At 47.4% G+C, this 19717-nt stretch overlaps 1 protein-coding gene across 4 annotated transcripts in view; it reads left to right on the top strand.

The window, feature by feature from the left end:
- The window catches only part of ZNRF3 (zinc and ring finger 3), a 151160-nt gene that overhangs the window by 16000 nt on the left and 115443 nt on the right, over nt 1–19717 (top strand). Inside the window, exon 1 of one of the 4 annotated variants that reach the window (XM_064578603.1) lies at nt 14166–14785. The exons of the other annotated variants lie outside the window; for them this stretch is intronic. Within the exon in view, the coding sequence (XP_064434673.1) occupies nt 14750–14785 (36 nt within the window). The 5' untranslated portion in view covers nt 14166–14749. Of the gene's footprint in view, nt 1–14165; nt 14786–19717 lie in introns of those variants that run through there. 4 annotated transcript variants of the gene reach the window in all.

Raw genomic sequence — 19717 nt, forward strand, 5'->3', positions numbered from 1 at the left:
CGATCCCAGGACCCCGAGATCATGACCTGAGCCGAAGGCAGACGCTTAACGACTGAGCCACCCAGGCGCCCCACAGTTGGTGTTTAGTGAGGGTGAGGATGATGATGAAGAAAATGATATACGTTGTTTCATGATGTTCCTTACCTGTGGTTGAACATTTTTATTCTAAAGTGGTAGTTTATCAAGGTTAAAAAATCCGGAAGTGCTCCTCATTGAGAAGAAGTCATAGCACGGGTATCTTTTCTTAAGATGCTCAGTGTCTTACCACTTAGATGGTATCCCTTCTCCCCAGGTGGGGGCCCTTAAGCATTGTGCAAGAGGCTCAGGAGGCTCGTTCCTCCCTGGTCCCCACTTCCCTCTTTGACCTCTGTTTCCTGGGAGGTGCGCATTGCTGTAGCTTCATCTGCTCACCCCTGCGCCCTACAGCCAGATCGTTGGCCCGACCCTGAGCTCTGTCGGTTTTGGGCATGTGGGCACACACGCATGCATGGGAGCTGCAAGTCCTCTATATTGGAGGCTGGATTTCTAGGCCGGCCTGCCTGTTGTTGCTGAGGCCACATGGCCTGCATACGGGCACGACTGCTCTAAAGGAAAGCAGGGTGGTTGAGTGCTCCTCTGGATCCGGCCAGGGCACGTGGAATGTTGTGATATGCTCAGGCTGTGCTCTGGGGGCCTAATTATGTGGGGCCTGTGGCAAGCACAAGTGACTTCAGCACTTGGTTTGATCAGTGTGCAATTATGCCAAAGCAAATACTTTATTAATCTTAACCCTCAAATTAGACACATTGACTTTTTCTAAAAATGGGAATGATAGGAGTGCATTGTGGGGGTTGTGTGTGTGTGTGTGTGTGTGTTTTAAACTTCCCCCACCACCCTCTGCCAAGACTGGGCTGTGCATTCCTCTCCTTGAATGGAGAAGGTAGTTTCCATCTCTGTCTGCCCCCTTCTCTCACATTCCTGAGACTGGGTGATGGAAAGATGCCCCTTCTCCTTTTGTGCAGGTGAGCTTTTCTTCCGGCTGTCTCTGAGGTTCCAATTCTTTTTACGTCAAGACCCAAGAATCTTGCTCCTGAAAGGATCTGCTGTCCTGATGGAACTTTCCTAACTGGGGACTCTTCCTGGTTTCCTGAGGATTCTGATCCAGAATGCGTGCAGGGAACATTGGGTGACTTCCTGGAGTGACCTTGAGCGTGTCTCGGGAGGCTCAGCCATAATGTCTTGTGTGGCACGCGAGCGAATGAGCACAGTCGGTAGATGAAGGACTTCCCACTCAACACCCTCAGAGTGTCTCGGGTAAAGGGCACACTCATAGGGTAGGATGAATCTCGTATTAGAAAGTGAGCCTGCTCTTACCTAGTCCAAGTAGAAAAAAAAAAGCCTCTATATAAACAAGCAACCTAACCTCATCTCAGAAAAACAGTTCCGGGTTAGCCTCCTCTTTTCTCTCCACTTGGCCTCTGCCAGCGATCTGAGGGGACCTGGTGGGATTTATCAGCTTTGAAGTCCTAAGGTGCTATTTTAATACTTTTCTTTTACATTGCAGGTTTTGAGGCCGATTTAACTAGATTCTGGAGGGAGCTTACTTTACACCGTTCTTAAGAGCCCGGACAATCTTGAAAGAGTTAAACCCTAATTAGCTCATTCCTCAGGTATTTAATGCCCTTATTAAAACTCAACTGCTCACTCACTTTTTTCTTTAGTGAATCAGATCTCTTGAGGAGCTGAGCCCTCACTCCTCAGATCACAGGCTCACATGTTGAAGCTGGCAGTGCTAGAGGCCAGTTCCTATCTGTGTGACAGCATTTTTAATTTAACAGGACCGCCTTTGATGTTCCCAGATATTTATAGGCAGCTTTAGATCATTTCAGTGTGTGCTTTCTTTTTCTTTTCTTTTCTTCTCTCTCTCTCTCTTTTTTTTTAAACTGGAGCAAAAGTTCTTCCTCATGCAACAGCCTTCCTTTTATCCTGTTGGTTTATTTTTGTTTCCTTTGCAGCTTTGGCGAGGCTCTTGGGCTGCATTCACACAAGGTTGACCCTTCAGCTTCTTTGGTAAAGGCCACCTCTCCGTATCATCCTGCCTGCTTGAGATTGCTTGAGGCACTCCTGTTCGTCCCTTGACTTTCTAGAGGCTGAGTTTTTTTTCGGATTTGGCTCAGGAATCTGCTCTCTGGCTGCCGTGAAAGCTTTCAGATCAGTGTGGAGACCCGGGCAATGTGTGTGGAGGTGTCTCTTAATGGATGACCCGGCTGTGATGTCCTGCCCTGTCTGCACGTGTTGACCGGGCCTCAGCAAGTTATGATTTATAATGTAACTTCAGCAGATACTGCCGTAGCTGGGGCAGGGAGTACAGAGAGACAGAACTCTCTCCTGATCTTTGCAGGCTTGCTCCATTTGGCTCTGCTAGACTTGTTGGCTGAAAGTAATAGAGAATCATAGACTTCAGTCTCAGGGATGGGAAAAACAGAGTTGCGATGCAGATTTGTTAAACCATTAAGAAAAAGGAAAAGAAAACTTTGTACCAATCAAAACAAATTACAGAACAGAGGACGGTGGATTCTCCCGCCTGGGCTCTGGGTAAACATTCTGCTTGTGAAACAATCCAAGTTATTGAACTCTCGGCTGCTGTTACTTACCTGGGCCTGTCAGACAGGAGCCTGGAACTTTCCATGACCGCGGCCATCATGGCTAGCTCTGCCTCCTACTACATGGAAGGCTTTTAGGGCTGACGGTCACATAGGTGGTTGGTGAAACATTAGAACGAACGAATGCCATGTTAGATGCTGCCCTTGGGGCTTTGCGCCGTGTGTCTCACTCGATCCTTGGGAAGATTCTGAGTAATACGAGGTTTCACCCCTCTTCTTTGAAATGAGGACACCAAGGTGCAGAGAGGTCTTAGCCCAGCTAGCAAATGGAGAGCTGGCCTGGAGCTCAGGAGTGTGTTTATAACCTCACTGTAAGGTAGTGTAAGGCTGGCGAATCCGATGAACCCCTTACAGCTAAGAAAACCTCTTGAGGCTAAAATCTACAGTGTGTCGCGTTCTGAGAGTTCAGAGCTGACCGGGCTCTTGCCACTCAAGGGACACAGGTGGAGAGCACAGCCCCGGAGCTAGACAGGCCTACTGCCTTTGATCTTGGCCAGGTCACCCAACCCCCCTGAACCTCTGTATCCTCATCTCTAACACGGGACAGTATAGCTTGTACCTCTACCTCCAAAGGGGCGTGAGGATTAAGTGAGGTAATAGATGTGAGTACGCAGTAAATGCTTCATACGGGCTGGCGCTGGACGCTGTCGCTGCTGTAGAATCGCCGCCCTCGAGGACCTCACAGTCCTGTAGGAAAGATAGTCCGGGGAACCAGCTCTGAGATGGTCAGGTAAGCTAGGTAAACTTGGCAGCTCCGGCTTGGGTTTTTACATTCTTTCATTCAGCAGACCCGGACCGAGGGCTTCCTCTGTGCTCGGCAGTCTTTGGGTCACACCCGATTGCTTCCCCTACCCCCCTCCCCAAAGTTCCCTCTCCCTTGGGGGAATTTGAGCTAAAATGTTAATTGCCACCTGGAGAAAGATTTCCCGAAGTCATTTTCACATAAAACCCCCAGATGCCAAATGGCACAGCCACACTCGATTTGACAGTTTATCTGGCATGGTTTTGTGCTAGCCTTCAACTATTATTTTAGTCTTACCTAATTTCCCCCCAATCTCTCTGGTCTCTTGTACATGAGAACATGACGGTCTGAGAATGTGCGAGCGACTTGCTGTGGGAGCAGGTGGTGATCTTTTGTTCCCCACGGTGCCCAGATGGTGTCCGTGCCTTCCTGTGCTCTGGTTCCATGGGGATTTGTTGATAAGATTTTGCTTTGATTTGGTTTTCCAACCCAGTGCCACGTTCAGATTTGGTTACGGACACTCTAGGTTTTTTCTCTGCAGAGTTTCATTGCTCCATCATTGGCTGTCTTGAAACCTAAGCCCCATTCTCCATCCCCCCCCCCCTTTGCAAGCTGTGGGGATGATTTGTGGGAGAACTTTTTAACTGTCCCTAGTGCATGGTCCAGAGTGGACGTTAGCATACTTGCACTTGTTGAATTGGTTGATAAGATATTTTACAAAATATGTTATTTTAACAAAAATTACATATGAACAAAAGATACAATGAAAGCCCATTGGCTATTGTGGTTGTATACTTAGGAACCCAGGTAAGCCTTTTTCTAAGGTAGATCTCAGGTCACTTTTGTGTTTCTTGTTGAGTTAGTGAGTTTTTGGTGGGAAGTGGGTATTTTTTAAATACACTGTTGATTGGAAGCTAAGATGTTACCTTACCTACTTTTGGACCGTGAAAATAATGTTAATTTTTTATTTGGCTCTGCGAGCACCACTAGAGTGGGTCATTTATATTCGGCTTTGGTACCCATGCTTTTTTTAAGTAGCATGTTTAACTTCACATTAAAAGTAGCTTATAGTCAGCTAAAACAATAACTGATGGAAAGGATAGTTCAGAAGAAGGGTAAACGAGAGAGAGAGAGAGAGAGAGAGAGAGAGAGAGAGAAGGCAGCATGCCATTGCCGTTGGCTGCAGGTCAGCTCCATAGAGTTAACTGAGAGTTAATCGAAGGCCAGATTTCTTTCCTAAGAACCCCGGACAAGCTTCTTATGTTTACTTGCCTTCCTTGGGGCATCTTGGTGGCATCCTTGTGTCCCCTGGTCCATGGTGCAGGCGGGCCTTTCTCTGGATGAGCTAGTACTACCTGGGAGCACATGTTGAAGTAGTGTTGGGTAGTGTGCAAGTCTGCTTTGGAGAGGGTAAGTGGGCTGTCACTAGCTAGTGAAATTTGGGCAGAAGTAAGTCCGAGACAGCTGAATTAGTACGCTTGGGGCCTGTATGGGGTGATGTTTGCATTTTCCAACAATGCTTACGGAGCATCCGTTTGCCCCATGTTCTATGGGATGTGTCTGCCCCGCCCCCGATCAGAAGTAGGATTGGGAGCAAATCCATTCTGCTTTTGCACTCCTTCCCCAGGCTTAGCTGGATTGCTAGGTGCGCGGTCAGTCGGATGCAATTTGTTTTGCTCGAGAAAGGGAAAGCCTGCATTGATAATACGGTGATAGGACCCGTGACTGCAGTTTGGGTTTTTAAAATTGGTGATTAGATCTGTCTGGGCAGGGAGCAGAGATGAAGTTAATGGTCTAGTGGAGATCACTGGTTCCCAGTCGAGGGCCAAGTGGCTCCGTTGGGCTTTTTAGGCACACTTGTCTGAAGAATGCTTTTTGATTTTTGAATCCCTTTCCAAAGCTCTGAAGCTCTCCCTGATCTTAACGCTTTGTGGAAACTTGCCCTCTGGGAATGGACAGCGACCAGGAGCCAACTGCCTTTAAGTATCGGCCTGTCCTGGGGGCTTCCTGTTGGGTTTGCTAACTAACCCTACCGCCGGCTCTGCCTTCAGACCAGGATGGTTTTCACTGTACTAATTTTCTCAGAAGACAAACTAAAATATGCTCTTGCTGGTATAGAATGATTATGCAAATCAGGTCTATGTGCTTAGGTTCCTAGAAATGTAGTTTAGTAAAAAGGAGAAGTCACCTTCTTTTTGCCCCATGTACTTTCCTCATTTACACAGTGAATTTGGTGAAATCTGGTTTGTATCTGGGAGCCTCAGTTTCTCCATTAGACTTTGGATCAGAAAGGTACTGAGGGAACAAAATGAAATAACTTTGTGCTTTCTCCTCCCTTGTGGATTTGAGCCATCCCAGTCTCTTCTTTGTGGTCCGTCATGTTCCTGTATTCTTGGTATCAAGGCGAGGAAGTCTGCAGTAGGCTTTGGTTATTTAAAGGTGTGTTTGACCAAGCTTAATGCCCTCTTTCCGTTTTGATGGATGTGGGGCATGACAATTTCTGGATAGTGTCCACAGAATCACTGCTGGCTTCTTCCTGTAGGGGTGGGCTCATGGGCAGGTGGGAGAGATGGAATGTGTCCCTGAGATGGTGGCATTATAATGCACATGGGCTGAGTACCACGTGCAGGGGGTTGAGGGAAAGCCCCTAAAAATGTTGAGCAGCAGCGTCCTGGGGCTGGGCCTCCATCTGGATTTGAAGAGGGCTGGGCTTGGATTCACCCCTGCCTGCAGTTGCTGGGAGGGGGAAAGCATTCCTTGCTGAGACCCAGGCTGCGGTGGCATCCGATGGGGCTTTCTCTAGTAGATCTGGAGGCGGCCTGGTGTGGAATGCGCTTGTGGCAGTGTGAGGAGTGAGGCCATGGCTGGGAGACAGAAGACCTGACCGGCTCCCTGATCTGCCACTTAAGTGGGACCATCAGGAGCCAGCTTCTCTGAGTCTCAGCCCCACATCTGTAAACTGGATGTGGGGGCTGGGTGAGATTCCTGGAGGCAGCGGGGAGGGTCAGCATGCCTGGGGGCTTCCTGCGGGGCAGGAACAGGAAGGGGGGAATCACTCAAACTGGAGAATCAGGGAGGGAAAGGAACCTCAGAGGCCAGTAGGGGATGGACTGGGGGAGGGGCCCTGCAAGCCAGCCAAAGGTGTTTGCCTTTCATTATGGAGACCAGGGGGTCTTCCAGCCACTCGTGGTAGATGATGTCCATGTGTACGACCGGATTTTTGATGACAGGACCTGCTTGGCCCTGTGTTCTCCAGCAGCATGGTTTATAATCACAGCAGCCTGGGGGCTCCGTCGAGGCTGTGCTCTCCCATCCCTAGAGCAGCCTGGAATGTAAGGGAGTAAGTAACGTTCCGGTGACAACCTTGAATTCACTTTATTAAAGATAAATAAATTACATGCCAACTTTGGCCTTTCACTGTTATTAGTAACAAATTGCTCTCCACCCATACACTCAACCATTCATGACACCTTGGGGAAATTTGCTTGTTGTGGCCTTCCCCTCCCCCTACTGCTCCCCGAGGGATTTTATTATATACCACGAGTGTGCAGAAACTTCTGGGGAGTGATTCCTCAGCCGCTTTTCAGGTTCTGCCCATAACCCTTCAGTTGGGGCTCTGTCTGTTGACAGTCCTCGGTTTCAGAAGAGAGATTTCGAGGTCTGTTAGGATTAGGCAATAGAGTGACTGGCCGGTTTGGGCAATTTTCTGGTTATTGACAGGCCTTACTGTGGCTTCTCCCAGATGAATGAGGAATATATTTTTCTAAATCCAGCCATTGAGCCAAATGAGCCACACTGGGATAAACTCTGTTTGTTTACAAATTATGTAAGAGAAAGGCTCGGCCATTAAATTCTTCTGGGCCAGAATCCTTACCCCTCTTCAAAGTTGTAATCAAACTAAACAAACATTTTCCACAGGAACTGACTCCCTCCGGAGAAACAGGAGCAGATGCTCCTGGGAGGCCTTTAGCAACTTTGGAATGTTTAATGTAGAAATATGTAACCAAGGTGAAGTTGTTCCAGAAACGTTGCTTACTCTAGCCAGGACCAAAGCACGCGTCAGCTTTTTTATTTAGGTCAAGAGGTGCAAAATGAACTGGGCCAGGCAGAATTTTCTTTAGAATGTTCAATTTTCTGTTTTCATCTTCCCTGCCTCTCCTAGTTCCAGCCCCTTGTGACCTTTATTCCTTTCTGCTTAAGTAACTTTTTTTTTTTTTTTTTTAAGGCTTGATCCTTATCTCTTAGCTGTGCTGGATTACATCTGGGGATCAAGGAGCCCTCCTCTTAACCAAAGCACTCAATTACTGCTTCTCTGTCTCTAGGAAAGATGTCAGGTGCAGAGCAAACACTCCAGGGGAGGGAGGCTGAGGCTGCCTAGCCTTTGTTGTTGTTCGAGTAAGACAGTTCTTTTGGGGATTGACAAAGACTATCTAGGCTCAGAGACACAGTTTTCCAGCTCTTGCTGATTTGAGCCTTTACTGGGTGGCTTGATTTATTTTGGCTTGGGAAAGTTGTGAATTTTTAGGACCTCAGGCACACTTGTATTAGAATAGAGATACAATTTCTAAGACCAAGTGCAGATTTCTCTGGATTTTTGCCTCAAGATGATGAGCTTTTCTCAAGGTGTCTTCTGAAGAACTCTAGCCCTACAGAATGCTTTAGAAAGGGTTCTGTGGTGAGCTGACTTTGAGAATGCTGTTTATTCCCTCTTGGAGATTTAGATGGCCCAGTAGTGAATTAATGGCTCTGAGAAATCCTGCTGAAAAGGAATCCAAATGAACTCTATTCAATCTGGCATTTCTCAAATATACTTGATCATAGGACTCCTTTTCTCAAATACCTTTGAGGTGGGGAAATTCCACTCCAGCCAGCTGGTATTAGGTTGGTTAGGGTCTGTGCTGGTCCAGTTGGTGTCCCGTTGGATGATGAGCATGGAAGGCTAAGAGTATGTTAATTTACGACTTCCCACAGGGCCCTGGGATATTGTCATCATCACCATGGCCAATATGCCTTTTACCTGTGACAGGACTGTTTTTTCCATTTTAGCTCAGCAGGTTTGTAGTCCTCTCTCTATTTGGGTGAAGGGGTAGGGAGTTGTATAATAGTATAAAAGAAACGGGGCGCCTGGGTGGCTCAGTCGGTTAAGCGGCTGCCTTCGGCTCGGGTCATGATCCCAGGGTCCTGGAATCGAGCCCCACATTGGGCTCCCTGCTCAGCGGGGAGCCTGCTTCTCCCTCTCCCTCTGCCTGCCTCTCTGTGTACTTGTTCTCTCTGTCAAATAAATAAATAAAATCTTTAAAAAAAAAAATAGTATAAAAGAACCAAGAAACAGTCGCTTTTTTTTTTTTTTAAGGTTTTATTTATTTATTTGACAGCAAGAGAGAGCACGAGGTTGGGGGCAGAGGGAGAAGGAGAAGCAGACACTCCGCTGAGCAGGGAGCCCGAGGTGGGGCTCCATCCCAGGACCCTGAGATCATGACCTGTGCTGAAGGCAGATGCTTAACCAGCTGAGCCACCCAGGCACCTGGTAACAGTGCCTTTTTTTTTTTTTTTTTTTTTTTAGGAATTCAGTTGCTACTGGGTTAGGAGATTCATGGAGTTAAGCAGAAATACCTTGCAAGCCCAACACCAGCCCCAAGCAGCCTGTCCTCTGGGCATTTGTGGAGGGGCAGCGGGGGCGGGGGCGCCTCTGTTGCCGTTTAGCAAGCTATGGGGACCTGATGAGCAGTGGGAAGATAAGATAGAGGCATGCCCTGGCAATCGGGAAGTCTTAAATGACTTTTCATTAGGCTTGCCCCTGTTTTTAACACATGTTCACAGGTAACAATCTCTTCAACTCCCCCCAGAGTTGGATGAAATGTGTGTTTAAGCCTCTGGAAGAACTCTCTCTGGCTGATCTGCCAGTATTAAAATCCTGGGTTTGGGGATGGCTGTCCTCCCCAGCTCTGACTCGGGGGCTGTGAGTTTGGCTGTCAGGTTTGGGATGCCTGCTGCCTTGCAGGTGTCAGGCTGAGTTGAATGGATGTGCATCTTTCAGGTTTTTCTGCCTTGGTTAATGCACAAAAGATGGAATATGCTCTTGAGGCTCTAGTTGCCTGTAAGAAGAATGTGACGTGAGCAGGACTGAGATAGTACCACTGTGAGGTGCTAAGGGGAGACTCCGAGATGAATTTAAATTTTTTTCCAACTATGTGTCATATTTCATGGAGTGTTGACTTAGGGTTTTTTTTTTTTCCTTTTTTTAAAGATTTTATTTATTTATTTGACAGAGAAATTGAGAGCACAAGCAGGGGAAGCTGCAGGCAGAGGGAGAAGCAGACTCCCCGCTGAGCAAGGAGCCTGATGTGGGGCTCCATCCCAGGACCCTGAGATCATGACCTGAGCCGAAGGCAGTCGCTTAACTGACTGAGCCACCCAGGCGCCCCTAGGGCTTTTTTTTCTTTTTCTTTCTTTCTTTCTTTTCTTTCTTTTCTTTCTTTTCTTTCTCTTCTTTCTCTTCTTTCTCTTTCTTTCTTTCTTTCTTCCTTCCTTCCTTCCTTTCTCTTTCTTCCTTTCTTCCTTCCTTCCTTTCTTTCTTTCTTTCTTTCTTTCTTTCTTCCTTCCTTCCTTCCTTCCTTCCTTCCTTCCTTCCTTCTTTCTTTTCTTTCTTTCTTCTTTCTTTTCTTTCCTTTCATACTTTTTAAATTGGGGTTAACCTACCTGATGGATATCGTCAGCAGCTAAGATCTCCCTAGCCTAGAATATCCAGTGTTTTGGCTTAGTAGCTTTTGATGAGATCCTAGGCTCTGCTGCTGAATTAAGGGTGGGGCTCAACCTCTTCTCAGCCCAATCCACAGCCCCCTGAAGGAGCCATCCTTTTCTTGCACGGTGCTGTTGTCAGAAAATTCTTCCTTCGCTGAGGTAGACTTAATGCTCCTTGCTTCCAGTTCTGCCTTCTAGAGCCTATTAGTGTCCTAGGGCTGCCAGAACAAAGTACCACAGACTGGCTGGCTTAAACAACAGAAATTTATTTTTTCACAGTTCTGGAGGTTAGAAGTCCGAGGGCAAGGTGTCAGCAGGGTTGGTTTCTTCTGAGGCCTCCCTTTTAGGCTTATAGATGGCTGTCTTCTCCCTGTGTCTTCATGTGGTCTTTCCTTTGTAACTGTCTGTGTTCAAATTGTCTCTTCTTATAAGGACACATGTCAGATTAGGGCCCATCCTGATGACCTTGTTTAACTTAATCACCTCTATTTTTTTTTTCTTTCTTTTTAAATTACCATATAATGTATTATTAGTTTCAGAGGTAGAGATCTGATTCATCAGTCTTATATAACACCCAGTGCTCATTACATCATGTGCCCTCCTTAATGCCTATCCCTCAGTTACCCCATCCCTCTACCTCCTCCTCCCCAGCAACCCTCAGTTTGTGTCCTATGATTGAGTCTCTTACGGTTTGTCTCCTCCTCTGATTTCGTCTTGTTTTACTTTTTCCTCTTTTCCCCTATGAGCCTCTGTTTTGTTTCTTAAATTCCACATATGAGTGAGATCATATGGTAATTGTCTTTCCTGATTTATTTCGATTCGCATAATACCCCCTAGTTCCATCCACGTCTTTGCAAATGGTGAGATTACATTTTTTTTTTTTTGATGGCTGAGTAGTATTCCATTGTTACCTTAATCACTCTTTAAAGACCCTATCTCCAAATAGCCATACTCTTGAGGTCCTGGGGGCTAGGACTTCAACATATGAATTTTGGGGTGACACATCTCAGTCCATAACATAGAGCCACCTCAGACATGATGGCCCTTCCCATCTTTGAAGCTGGTTATCCTCTGTCACCCTCTATCTACCAGCAAAACCAATAAAATGTGTTTTCTCCTTGCTGAGTACCCGTAGTTCTTTCTGTTCATCATATGAGATGGTTTTGGGGTCCCTTGTCATCTTGGAGTCTTCTGGACTTGCTTCAGTTCAGGAGAGACAAAGTAGAGTATCTGAACTGCTTCCAGTATTCCCAGATAGAATTCATTCTAGTATCTCCCCCAGCAAATGGTTTTGATGATTTTCTGAAAAATTTTAAGAGGCTAAATAATAGGCCTGTAAAGTTTTAGTTGCAACTTTAATAAATTCGTCTTTAATTGTGACCATTGACACGTGCGTGTGTACACAAACATGAATACCCACGTGCAAACCGCGCCCCCCCCCCCCCCCCCCCCATGAAAGAGGTGCTAACCATAAGTCTTTTCTGACTCAGGCATTTCGGTTTAGAGTTAAGTGCCCAGGGTCTAAATTTATTTACCACTCTTTGCCCTTCCTCATACTTCCCAAGTTTTAGGAAAGCCAGCAGGGATAGTTATTTCAAAAGAACAAATGAATGTAGAGATGTATTTATTCTTTTGAAGTGTAATTACTGTCTGGAGAGCCTAGAAGTAACTCAGTCACTTGAATATAATTCCTTTTAGGTATACACTCTTATGTCATGCTGTAGTGTAATTAGATTTAAAATTATAAGGCACCCCCTTCACTTTTGGAAATTGTTTTCCTTTTTATTGTCCATCTCCTGTGCTAGAAATTGACGAAAAGGCTTATCTGTTTTGTTCTCTGTATTTTCAGCACTTAGGAGAGCAAAGTTTAAAAAAAAAAAGTTTGTCAAATGAGTAAACAAATCCTCCAGGTCATTTCCTGCTTAATCAGGAGGGTCCTGTTGTGTCTCAGAGGCCTAAATGTGGCAGAAACGGCAACTTGGGGTTTGGGGTGACTCTGGCTGTTTTCCCTTTTGCTGCTGAGTTATGGAGCTTCCCATGAAGAGACCCCTCAGCGCTGTTCACTTTTCTGCCAAACTGTGGTGTGTAAATCCCGACTGATAGTTTGGACAGACTTTCTCCTCTCCAGAGAGCGGGTGACACTCTCGGGAGTCCCTCTGAAGATGCTTTGACCACACCACCCAGGATTTCCAAATTGTAGGCCTGAGATGGCCAGAGCCCTGGCCCCACACAGCTGTTAGGCCCCTCTGCTCTGGAGGCCCAACAACGTTAAAAACACCAACTATTTATAGCATACTTTTCAGTGTCCGTAAATTACAGGATGCTCTTGCCAGTGGGACGGGGCAGACACCCACCTGCCTGCCGCACTCTCATTGCCCAGAAGCTTGCAGCCAGGTGGTAGGAGCTGAGCCCCACCTGAGTGTTTCTGGGGCCTCACCCGGCGGAGGCCTGCTGGCATGCCGCAGGGTTTCCAGTAGAGTCCATGGAGGACTCCAGTAGAGTCCTTTGAGGTGGCGTGGCTCAGGATTAAAAAAAAAAAAAACAAAACCCAAAGATACCAAGGTATGTGTGGTCTTGAGAGATGCTGCTCTAACTGCCAGCTCCCCAGGTGGCTATGTTTTCAGTGGTCTGTGCAAGGACATTTGTTGAGTTAGATCACTGGTGAGCAGGGGAGTGTCCTGTGCAATGTCCGTTTACTCTTACCTGGAAGGATCCCTCACATTTCAACAAGGTAACCGAAGAATGTTGAATCTGAATTTGGGATACAATTAATCTCTGTCGAGTGAAGAATTCTAGGAGTATGGAGAAGCTCATAAAAAGTCCTGATAGAGTCTGGGGTCTTCATTCTTCCCTTCGCCGCCCCTTGGGGAAGACTTCCTTGTCTGCCACGAAGGGTACATAGGAAGGGGAGCCCCCTCCTCAGGGAGCTGTTTAGAAAGGGCTCAGTGGCTAGAATGCCCCCCATCCCCACCCCCACTCCCACCCCTGCCCCCGGGCTGCTAAGCCTGAAGGAGATAGACTTTTGGGTGGCAGGTTTTGTTGTGTTAGCCTTTGGGCCCTTCGGTTCCTTGCTTGGTTCAGGGAGGGACAGCGAGAAAGAGGCCTGTTCTGTTAGCTGGAGTTTCCATTGAAGTGCTAACTGCTGGATCCTTTGAACCTCCAGCCTGGGAGGGTATTTATAACTAGCTGTTTGCGTGCTTAGAGGAACTGAGGCCCTGCCTTTCTGTAGTGTGGTTTAAGTGCCTTGCCCTTGGTGTGGGCTGAAAGGGCAGGCCTGGCTGAGTGTGGGGACTCATGCTCAGCTCCCCACGACCTTGTTCTCCTCCCCCTTCCCCTGTGAGGCCAGCGGCCCTTTCAGGGTTAATGTCTCTGCTTTGGAAGCAGGCGGGCAGTTTACACTCCTCCCTGGGCTGTACAAAAATACTTCCTTTGAAGTGTTGGGAGAAGCGGTGAAGGGTAAAACCTGGTGAAGAAGGAAACCTGGAGTGGGGCTTGAATGCACTTCTCTTCCAGGGAGCTTGCTGTGGGCCTGACCCCCACCCCCACCCCCCCACTGGCCTTCTCTGTAACCCACTGGGCTGGTTGGTTCTCCTCACAGATCTCACAGCTTCCAGCCTGGGTCGCTGCTGGCTTTCTCTGTGGATGTGTGTGTTTGTGTTTCAAGTCTCCACCAAAGGAGTATTTCTCAACAAGAGAGAGAGTTCGAATGCTGTGGCCCAGCTTGGCAGCAGGAATCCCTCTGACCACACTGCTCCCTGGGGCTGCTCTGGTGGGGGTGGTTACCCCCCCCGCCCCCCCGCCCCATGTGTGAAGCTGCAGTGTTTCCACTTGGTCCTAAGGCGGCCAGCCCTGCTCCTTGCCCCCTGCTGGCCTAGGAAAGCTGTCCTTGATCCCACCGCTGATTCCAGATCAGAGCATAGCAAGCCCAGAGGACCACTGGGCTTTCCAGCGGGACGTTCTGAGTTCTGACACTTGGGACTTCCCGAGACCCAGCATGATGCTCTGACTTCTCTTAACCTCGATTCCCTGGGAAAGTGGGGTGGGCTGTTCGTGCCATAAATTTGTTGTAAGGATCAGTGGAAATAAAGGGTTGGGGGCACCTTGAGAAAGTGCAAGACACTTCTCTAATGTAGGGCTTGCTGTTGAGCAGAAATGGCATTTGGGATAAAGGGGCCAAAGAGAAGAATGCCAGAGCAGAAATGAGACGGAACAAAGCTTGAATGTCTTCTTAATCCTTGAGTATTTGCAGCCGAGAAGGGGTCGGGGTGAGATGGGAGGAGAGGCAGCTGTTATATTCTGCAGAAGAATGCCAACCTGTTCTCCCCACACAGGGGGCCACACAAGTTCTTTCTGAACTGAGGTTTGCAGTCCCTCTTCGCTTGGAAATGCCCTTATCATATGGATTTCTTACATCCTGTTCCACTGCTCCCTAGCTCTCTTCGACCAGGGGTGAGGGCCACAGATTTAAAAGATCCCATGGTTAACATTTATTGCTGACTTGTGCCAGGCATTATGTGAAGAACCCAACATGAATGATCTCCTTTATTCCTCATAACAGCCCTATGCTGTGATGTGCCGTGGCCCCCCTTTTATAGATGAGGGAATGGAGGCTTGAAGACGGGAAATGACATACCCAGGGTCTCACTACTTGCTGATACAGGTATGGACACACAGACCCCATCAGGCTGATTATAGACCTCTTACCCTTAAGAGCTGTACGTTACAGTAAGTGATGGAAGATGATATTTACTTCTGTGCCTCAAACCTGGTGAGAAACTGTTTTCAGGGAAGGAAGCAGAACACGGAATGCTGTTCATTGTGACAGTATGTTCATGAGTTGACTCTTGGCTGATTGGTTATATTTAAATAAACATAAATGCTTTTTGCCTTGTGGTTTCTGACCAGGAACTTTTATAATTTTGAGCTCTCTGTGTTGCCTTTATAATATAAATGCTTTTTTCCCCTCTCATCTGGAAGGAGGGAAGATGGTTGAAGAGCTCTGTGATGGTGGCTTTCTTATAGTTGAAGATCTGTATGTTGTTGATCAATGGGTAGCCGGCACCTCTAGGAATCCTTAGTTGTAGGCTTGTCTTTCCCCAGCCTGGATCCAGACTTGGCACTTACTTCAAGGGACTTAACATCCCATCCTTGACCTTCCTCAGCCAGTGGGGGGAGGGAGGGAGCAAGTTGGGAGAGCCTGAGTGATTTGCCCCCAGTTGCACATGGGCCAGACCCTGGGCCAGAGTGGCAGTCCACTGGCCACATGCCTCCCCTTTTCACCTGAATTTCAAACAGGAGGGTAGATGAAAGGGATAGAAATGACAAGTCAGAGGAGTAGGAGGGTTCTCATTTGCAAATAGTTTTCTTTTGATCTTCATCCCTTTGTTAACACACACACACACACACACACACACACACACACACACACCCCCAAAAAACCACAACCGGTAGCCTGAGCACATGGTTTGCTCTAGTTCATCAAGGGGCACTCATTTCTCTTTTATTTTTTTTTGTAATTTTTTTTTTTTTAAGATTTTATTTATTTATTTGACAGAGAGAGACACAGGGAGAGAGGGGAGAGAGGGAACACAAGCAGAGGGAGTGGGAGAGGGAGAAGCAGGCTTCCCACAGAGCAGGGAGCCCGATGCGGGGCTCGATCCCAGGACCCGGGATCATGACCTGAGCCGAAGGCAGACGCTTAACGACTGAGCCACCCAGGCGCCCCTCATTTCTCTTTTAGCAGGAAGCCCCCCACCACCCCCCAGCGATCTTTTTCACTTAGGGCCCCACACCCTCTCTCCCATTTTGCTGCTCGGCTGCCAGATGTCACACTCCTCTTCACAAATCCTTAAGAGCCTTTTTTTTTTTTTTTAATTCTTTATAGGATGGAGCCTAAGCCCTGCATGTATGTATGCATGTATGTATTTAAACCCTGTTTACCCTAATATTCTACAACCCTTGGCATTTTGCTCCCAGTACATCTTTGCAATTTGGTATCCTGCTGTAGAACCCCTCACTTCCTTCAAACAGGCTTTGGCCTTTATTTGTGTCTTTGCCTATATTCTGCCCACCTTTCAAGGCTGCCGCCTTCAGGAAGCTCTCCTGGACTGTTGCAGCGCATAGTTATCTCTGCTGCCTCTGAACTTGAAACAACCTGGTCTGGTCACTCATTTGGCTCTCATAATATGTTTTTTGTTGTTGTTGTTTAATTTGTAGGTGTGTCTGTCTCCTCACTAGGTTGTGAGCCTACTGAAGTCAGAGGCATGCCTTCTGAACTGCTTTGTAGCCCACCAGTACTTCATAGGGCCTAAGTCGGATGCTATGTAAAGGATCTGGGACTGAAATCCTACCATTTTTCTGTGAATAGGAACGAAAGACTTGATAAATGAGTTTCCAAAATGAAATGATTTAACAGATTTGTTAGGGTCTGTTGCTATGCCAGAATTAATGTACTTTTAAATCAGGAATTGAATGAATTTGGAAGTTTGTGTACATTTTTTCTAATTATGTGTGATCTTACAGGGAAATAGTCTATAGTGGGGATTTCTGACCTAGATCCCCTTCAAGACGAAAGCTAACAAATGCATGGATTTTAAACCTGCTGTTGTTGATATTTTGTTACCTAGTGAGCTGCCCTTTATTTTCAAGTTTTTATTTCAGTATTTTTAAAACTCCCAACTCATTTCTTGAATCTCTACTCACATTGTTACAACTGTGCTCTTCTCTTAAAAACATCTCCAATCTTTTGAGCTGTTATGATAATATATTTTGTTTCCTTGACCCCTTTTATGGTTTTGTGGTCGTGCCCTCAACTCTGCAGGGTTTAGGTGGGTTGTTGGTCTTCACTGGAAGACCCCCACCCCAAGGTGGATCCACCTGCACAGGAAGGATTTATTTTCCCCTCTGTACCCTCTCCCTATCCTTTCCTCTGCCTTCTGGCCTTGAACACACCTAGCAGTCCTGGACCATGTCTCTTTCCCAGTTAACTCTTTTGTGCCCAATCTGTATGTGGCTTGTTCAGCTGCCTCTGTGGATGGAATCATGTTTGTGTCCCCACATACCATATCCTGCTTGGCTTTTTTTTTTTTTCCATTTCTTACTTCCCTGTTAAATGTGTGGCAGAAGAGGTGGTGATATCACAAGGTTGCCGTTAGTAGCTCTCTGTTTTTAAGATATGGGGACAGGCGACTTACCCAAGGCCACCGGGCCGGTATGGAGCAAAATTGGCCTTGTGAGGCAGCCCAGGGATGTGGCATGCCCCATGATGGCCCCGCATGGTGGCATTGGGAGTCTAGTGGCTGGTCAAGTGACTCTAGCTCTGAGGGAAGTTGTCCAAATGAAGCAACCTGGAATGCTTACTCTAGCAGCCCTATCTAATCGGAGAGGAACAGATTTTGGGTGGGTTTGATATTTCCTCCAGGTTCAGCTGGGTGTGTATTTTTCTGGACAGATGGGCTCTCTAATATTCATGTATCTCTTAAACCGGTTTGAGGTCCCCAGATGATGAAGAAGCCCCAGCTTGGGGTAACACTTGATGCCCCTGCAGAGATTGCACTGGAGAAGGTGGCTCTGTGGGCCACAGGCTGTCTGGGTAGGTCCAGTACTGCCTGGGGGGCACGGTAGGAAAGGGAGTGTGCCCTTCCTTCACCCCATCCAGTGCCAAACTGCTTTTTTTCCTTCATAAATTAAAAGTCTGTGAGGAGTAAAACCTTTAAAAATAGCAAAGAGTTCCTTTCTTTTTCAATTCTTTTTTTTTTTTTTTTTAAGATTTTATTTATTCATTTAAGAGAGAGAGAGCACGAGCAGCAGGGAGAAGCGGACTCCCCGCTAAACAGGGAGCCAGGAAATCATGACCCGAGTGGCAGGCAGACGCCCAACCACCTGAGCCACCCAGGCCCCTCTTTTTCAGTTCTTATTATAGAAAATGTTACATGTGTTCACAAGTAGAGGGAACCACGTCTGCGGTGTACCTCTGCAGTCCCTGTCACCCAGTCACCATCACTCACTTTGAAAGTTGTCAACTCCTGGCCCCTCTCTTTTGATCTGCATCCTCACCGCCCCCCCCCTTGGTATTTTGAAGCAAAGGCGCCCCTATCATTTTTTTTTCCTATGAAGATTTCAGTAACTCTAAAAGATAGATTTTTCTTTAAAAACGTAATTCCAGTGCTCCTCCCACAAGAGGTTAATGTGAAGTTAAGGGTGTCCCCTCCAAAGGGACAGCCCCCCTTCCCCCCCTCCCCAACCTAAGTGATTGTGTACTTGAGCGCCCCAGCACGGGCAGCCTGGTCTGGGGGTTGGGTACTGGTCGACCTGGAGCTGGTGGGGGGACTGAGCGGGCTCCGGCCGGGCGATCCGGTCGTGGACGGTGGATCCCCGCGTGGGTGCCGCGCTGGGTTCGGCTTTGCCCGGGGCGGGAATCGCAGGATCAAAGGGCGCCGCGCACTCGGCGCTTCAAAGCGCCCCAGACGCCCGGATTGCTGCAGAGAATGAGAGCGCTCTGCTGATGTAATCGTAGCTTGTGAGACAGGTTCTTTTTTTTTTTTTTTTTTTAATTTAAACAAAGACACCCCTGTTTGTTTGGAGAGGTGAAGCGTACGCTGCGCTGCGGAGGGCACGCGGCGTCTGGAGGGTTCCACTCCGGGCTGATGGGTCTCGGTAGGGCAGGAATGCTGCAAGTGGCTGGTGTTTTCCTAGATGGCCTTGCAGAGTTTCCCGTGAAAGGCAGACTGCTTCTGTTCAGAGCAGCCGATTTTCTTAGGGTGGTGGGGTCTGTTCCCAAGTGAGCCTCCGAAGATTTCGAAAGCGGCATCCTCTGGTGGGGAGTCAGGCTTTAGAGCACACCTGGGTGAAGCAGGTGAGGAGACCAACCGAAAAGTAGGCAAGGGGTCTGTCTGTATGTAGGCTTACCTTTTGTCATTCCTGTCTCTGACTCTAGGAAGGAAGCTCATCTATCCCTTGTGCAGTGGGTGTGAGGGGCTTGCGTGAGACTGGAGAGTAGGGCCATCCGACTGGGGGCTCCCCAAGAATATGGCTGAATGTTATGCCTCACCTGAAGATTCTCCAGCTTTTGTAAAAATTACATATGCATGGGGCACCTGGTTGGCTCAGTCAGTAGAGCATGCAGCTCTTGATCTCAGGGTTGTAAGTTCGAGCCCCATGTTGGGGGTAGAGATTACTTAAAAAAAAAAAAAAATCACAGACATGGGAACATTCAGAAAATCAGCCAACTTAAGCTGGTGCCCCTTCCTTTAGTAGTTTTTCGTATACACGCTGGTGAAACCCTGTGCCATATATACCTCCCTGAGTAAGATCATAGCCATATTCCATTTTCTTACTTAGTAAGAACTACAGACAAACAGCCACAGACAGAACAGCCCTCCAGTCTGAGCCAGCTTGTTAGCCCCGCACCAGAGTTCAGGATCAGTGGGGTCTGAGGCACTTAACCAGACTAAGTCATGGTAACTAAAGTTTACTTTGGCATCTTACAGCCATCCCAACCAAACCCAACAGGTGTAAAACCAGGTTTCTTTTTTTTCTCCCCAAATCTGTTTCTCTTGGGTTCTTGTCTGTTACTCAAGCTAAAAATTACCTG

This window comes from Mirounga angustirostris, unplaced genomic scaffold (assembly GCF_029215605.1).
Source record: "Mirounga angustirostris isolate CCGP_5_RB_7025 unplaced genomic scaffold, mMirAng1.0.hap1 SCAF_14, whole genome shotgun sequence".
In the NCBI taxonomy this organism is placed as follows: domain Eukaryota; kingdom Metazoa; phylum Chordata; class Mammalia; order Carnivora; family Phocidae; genus Mirounga; species Mirounga angustirostris.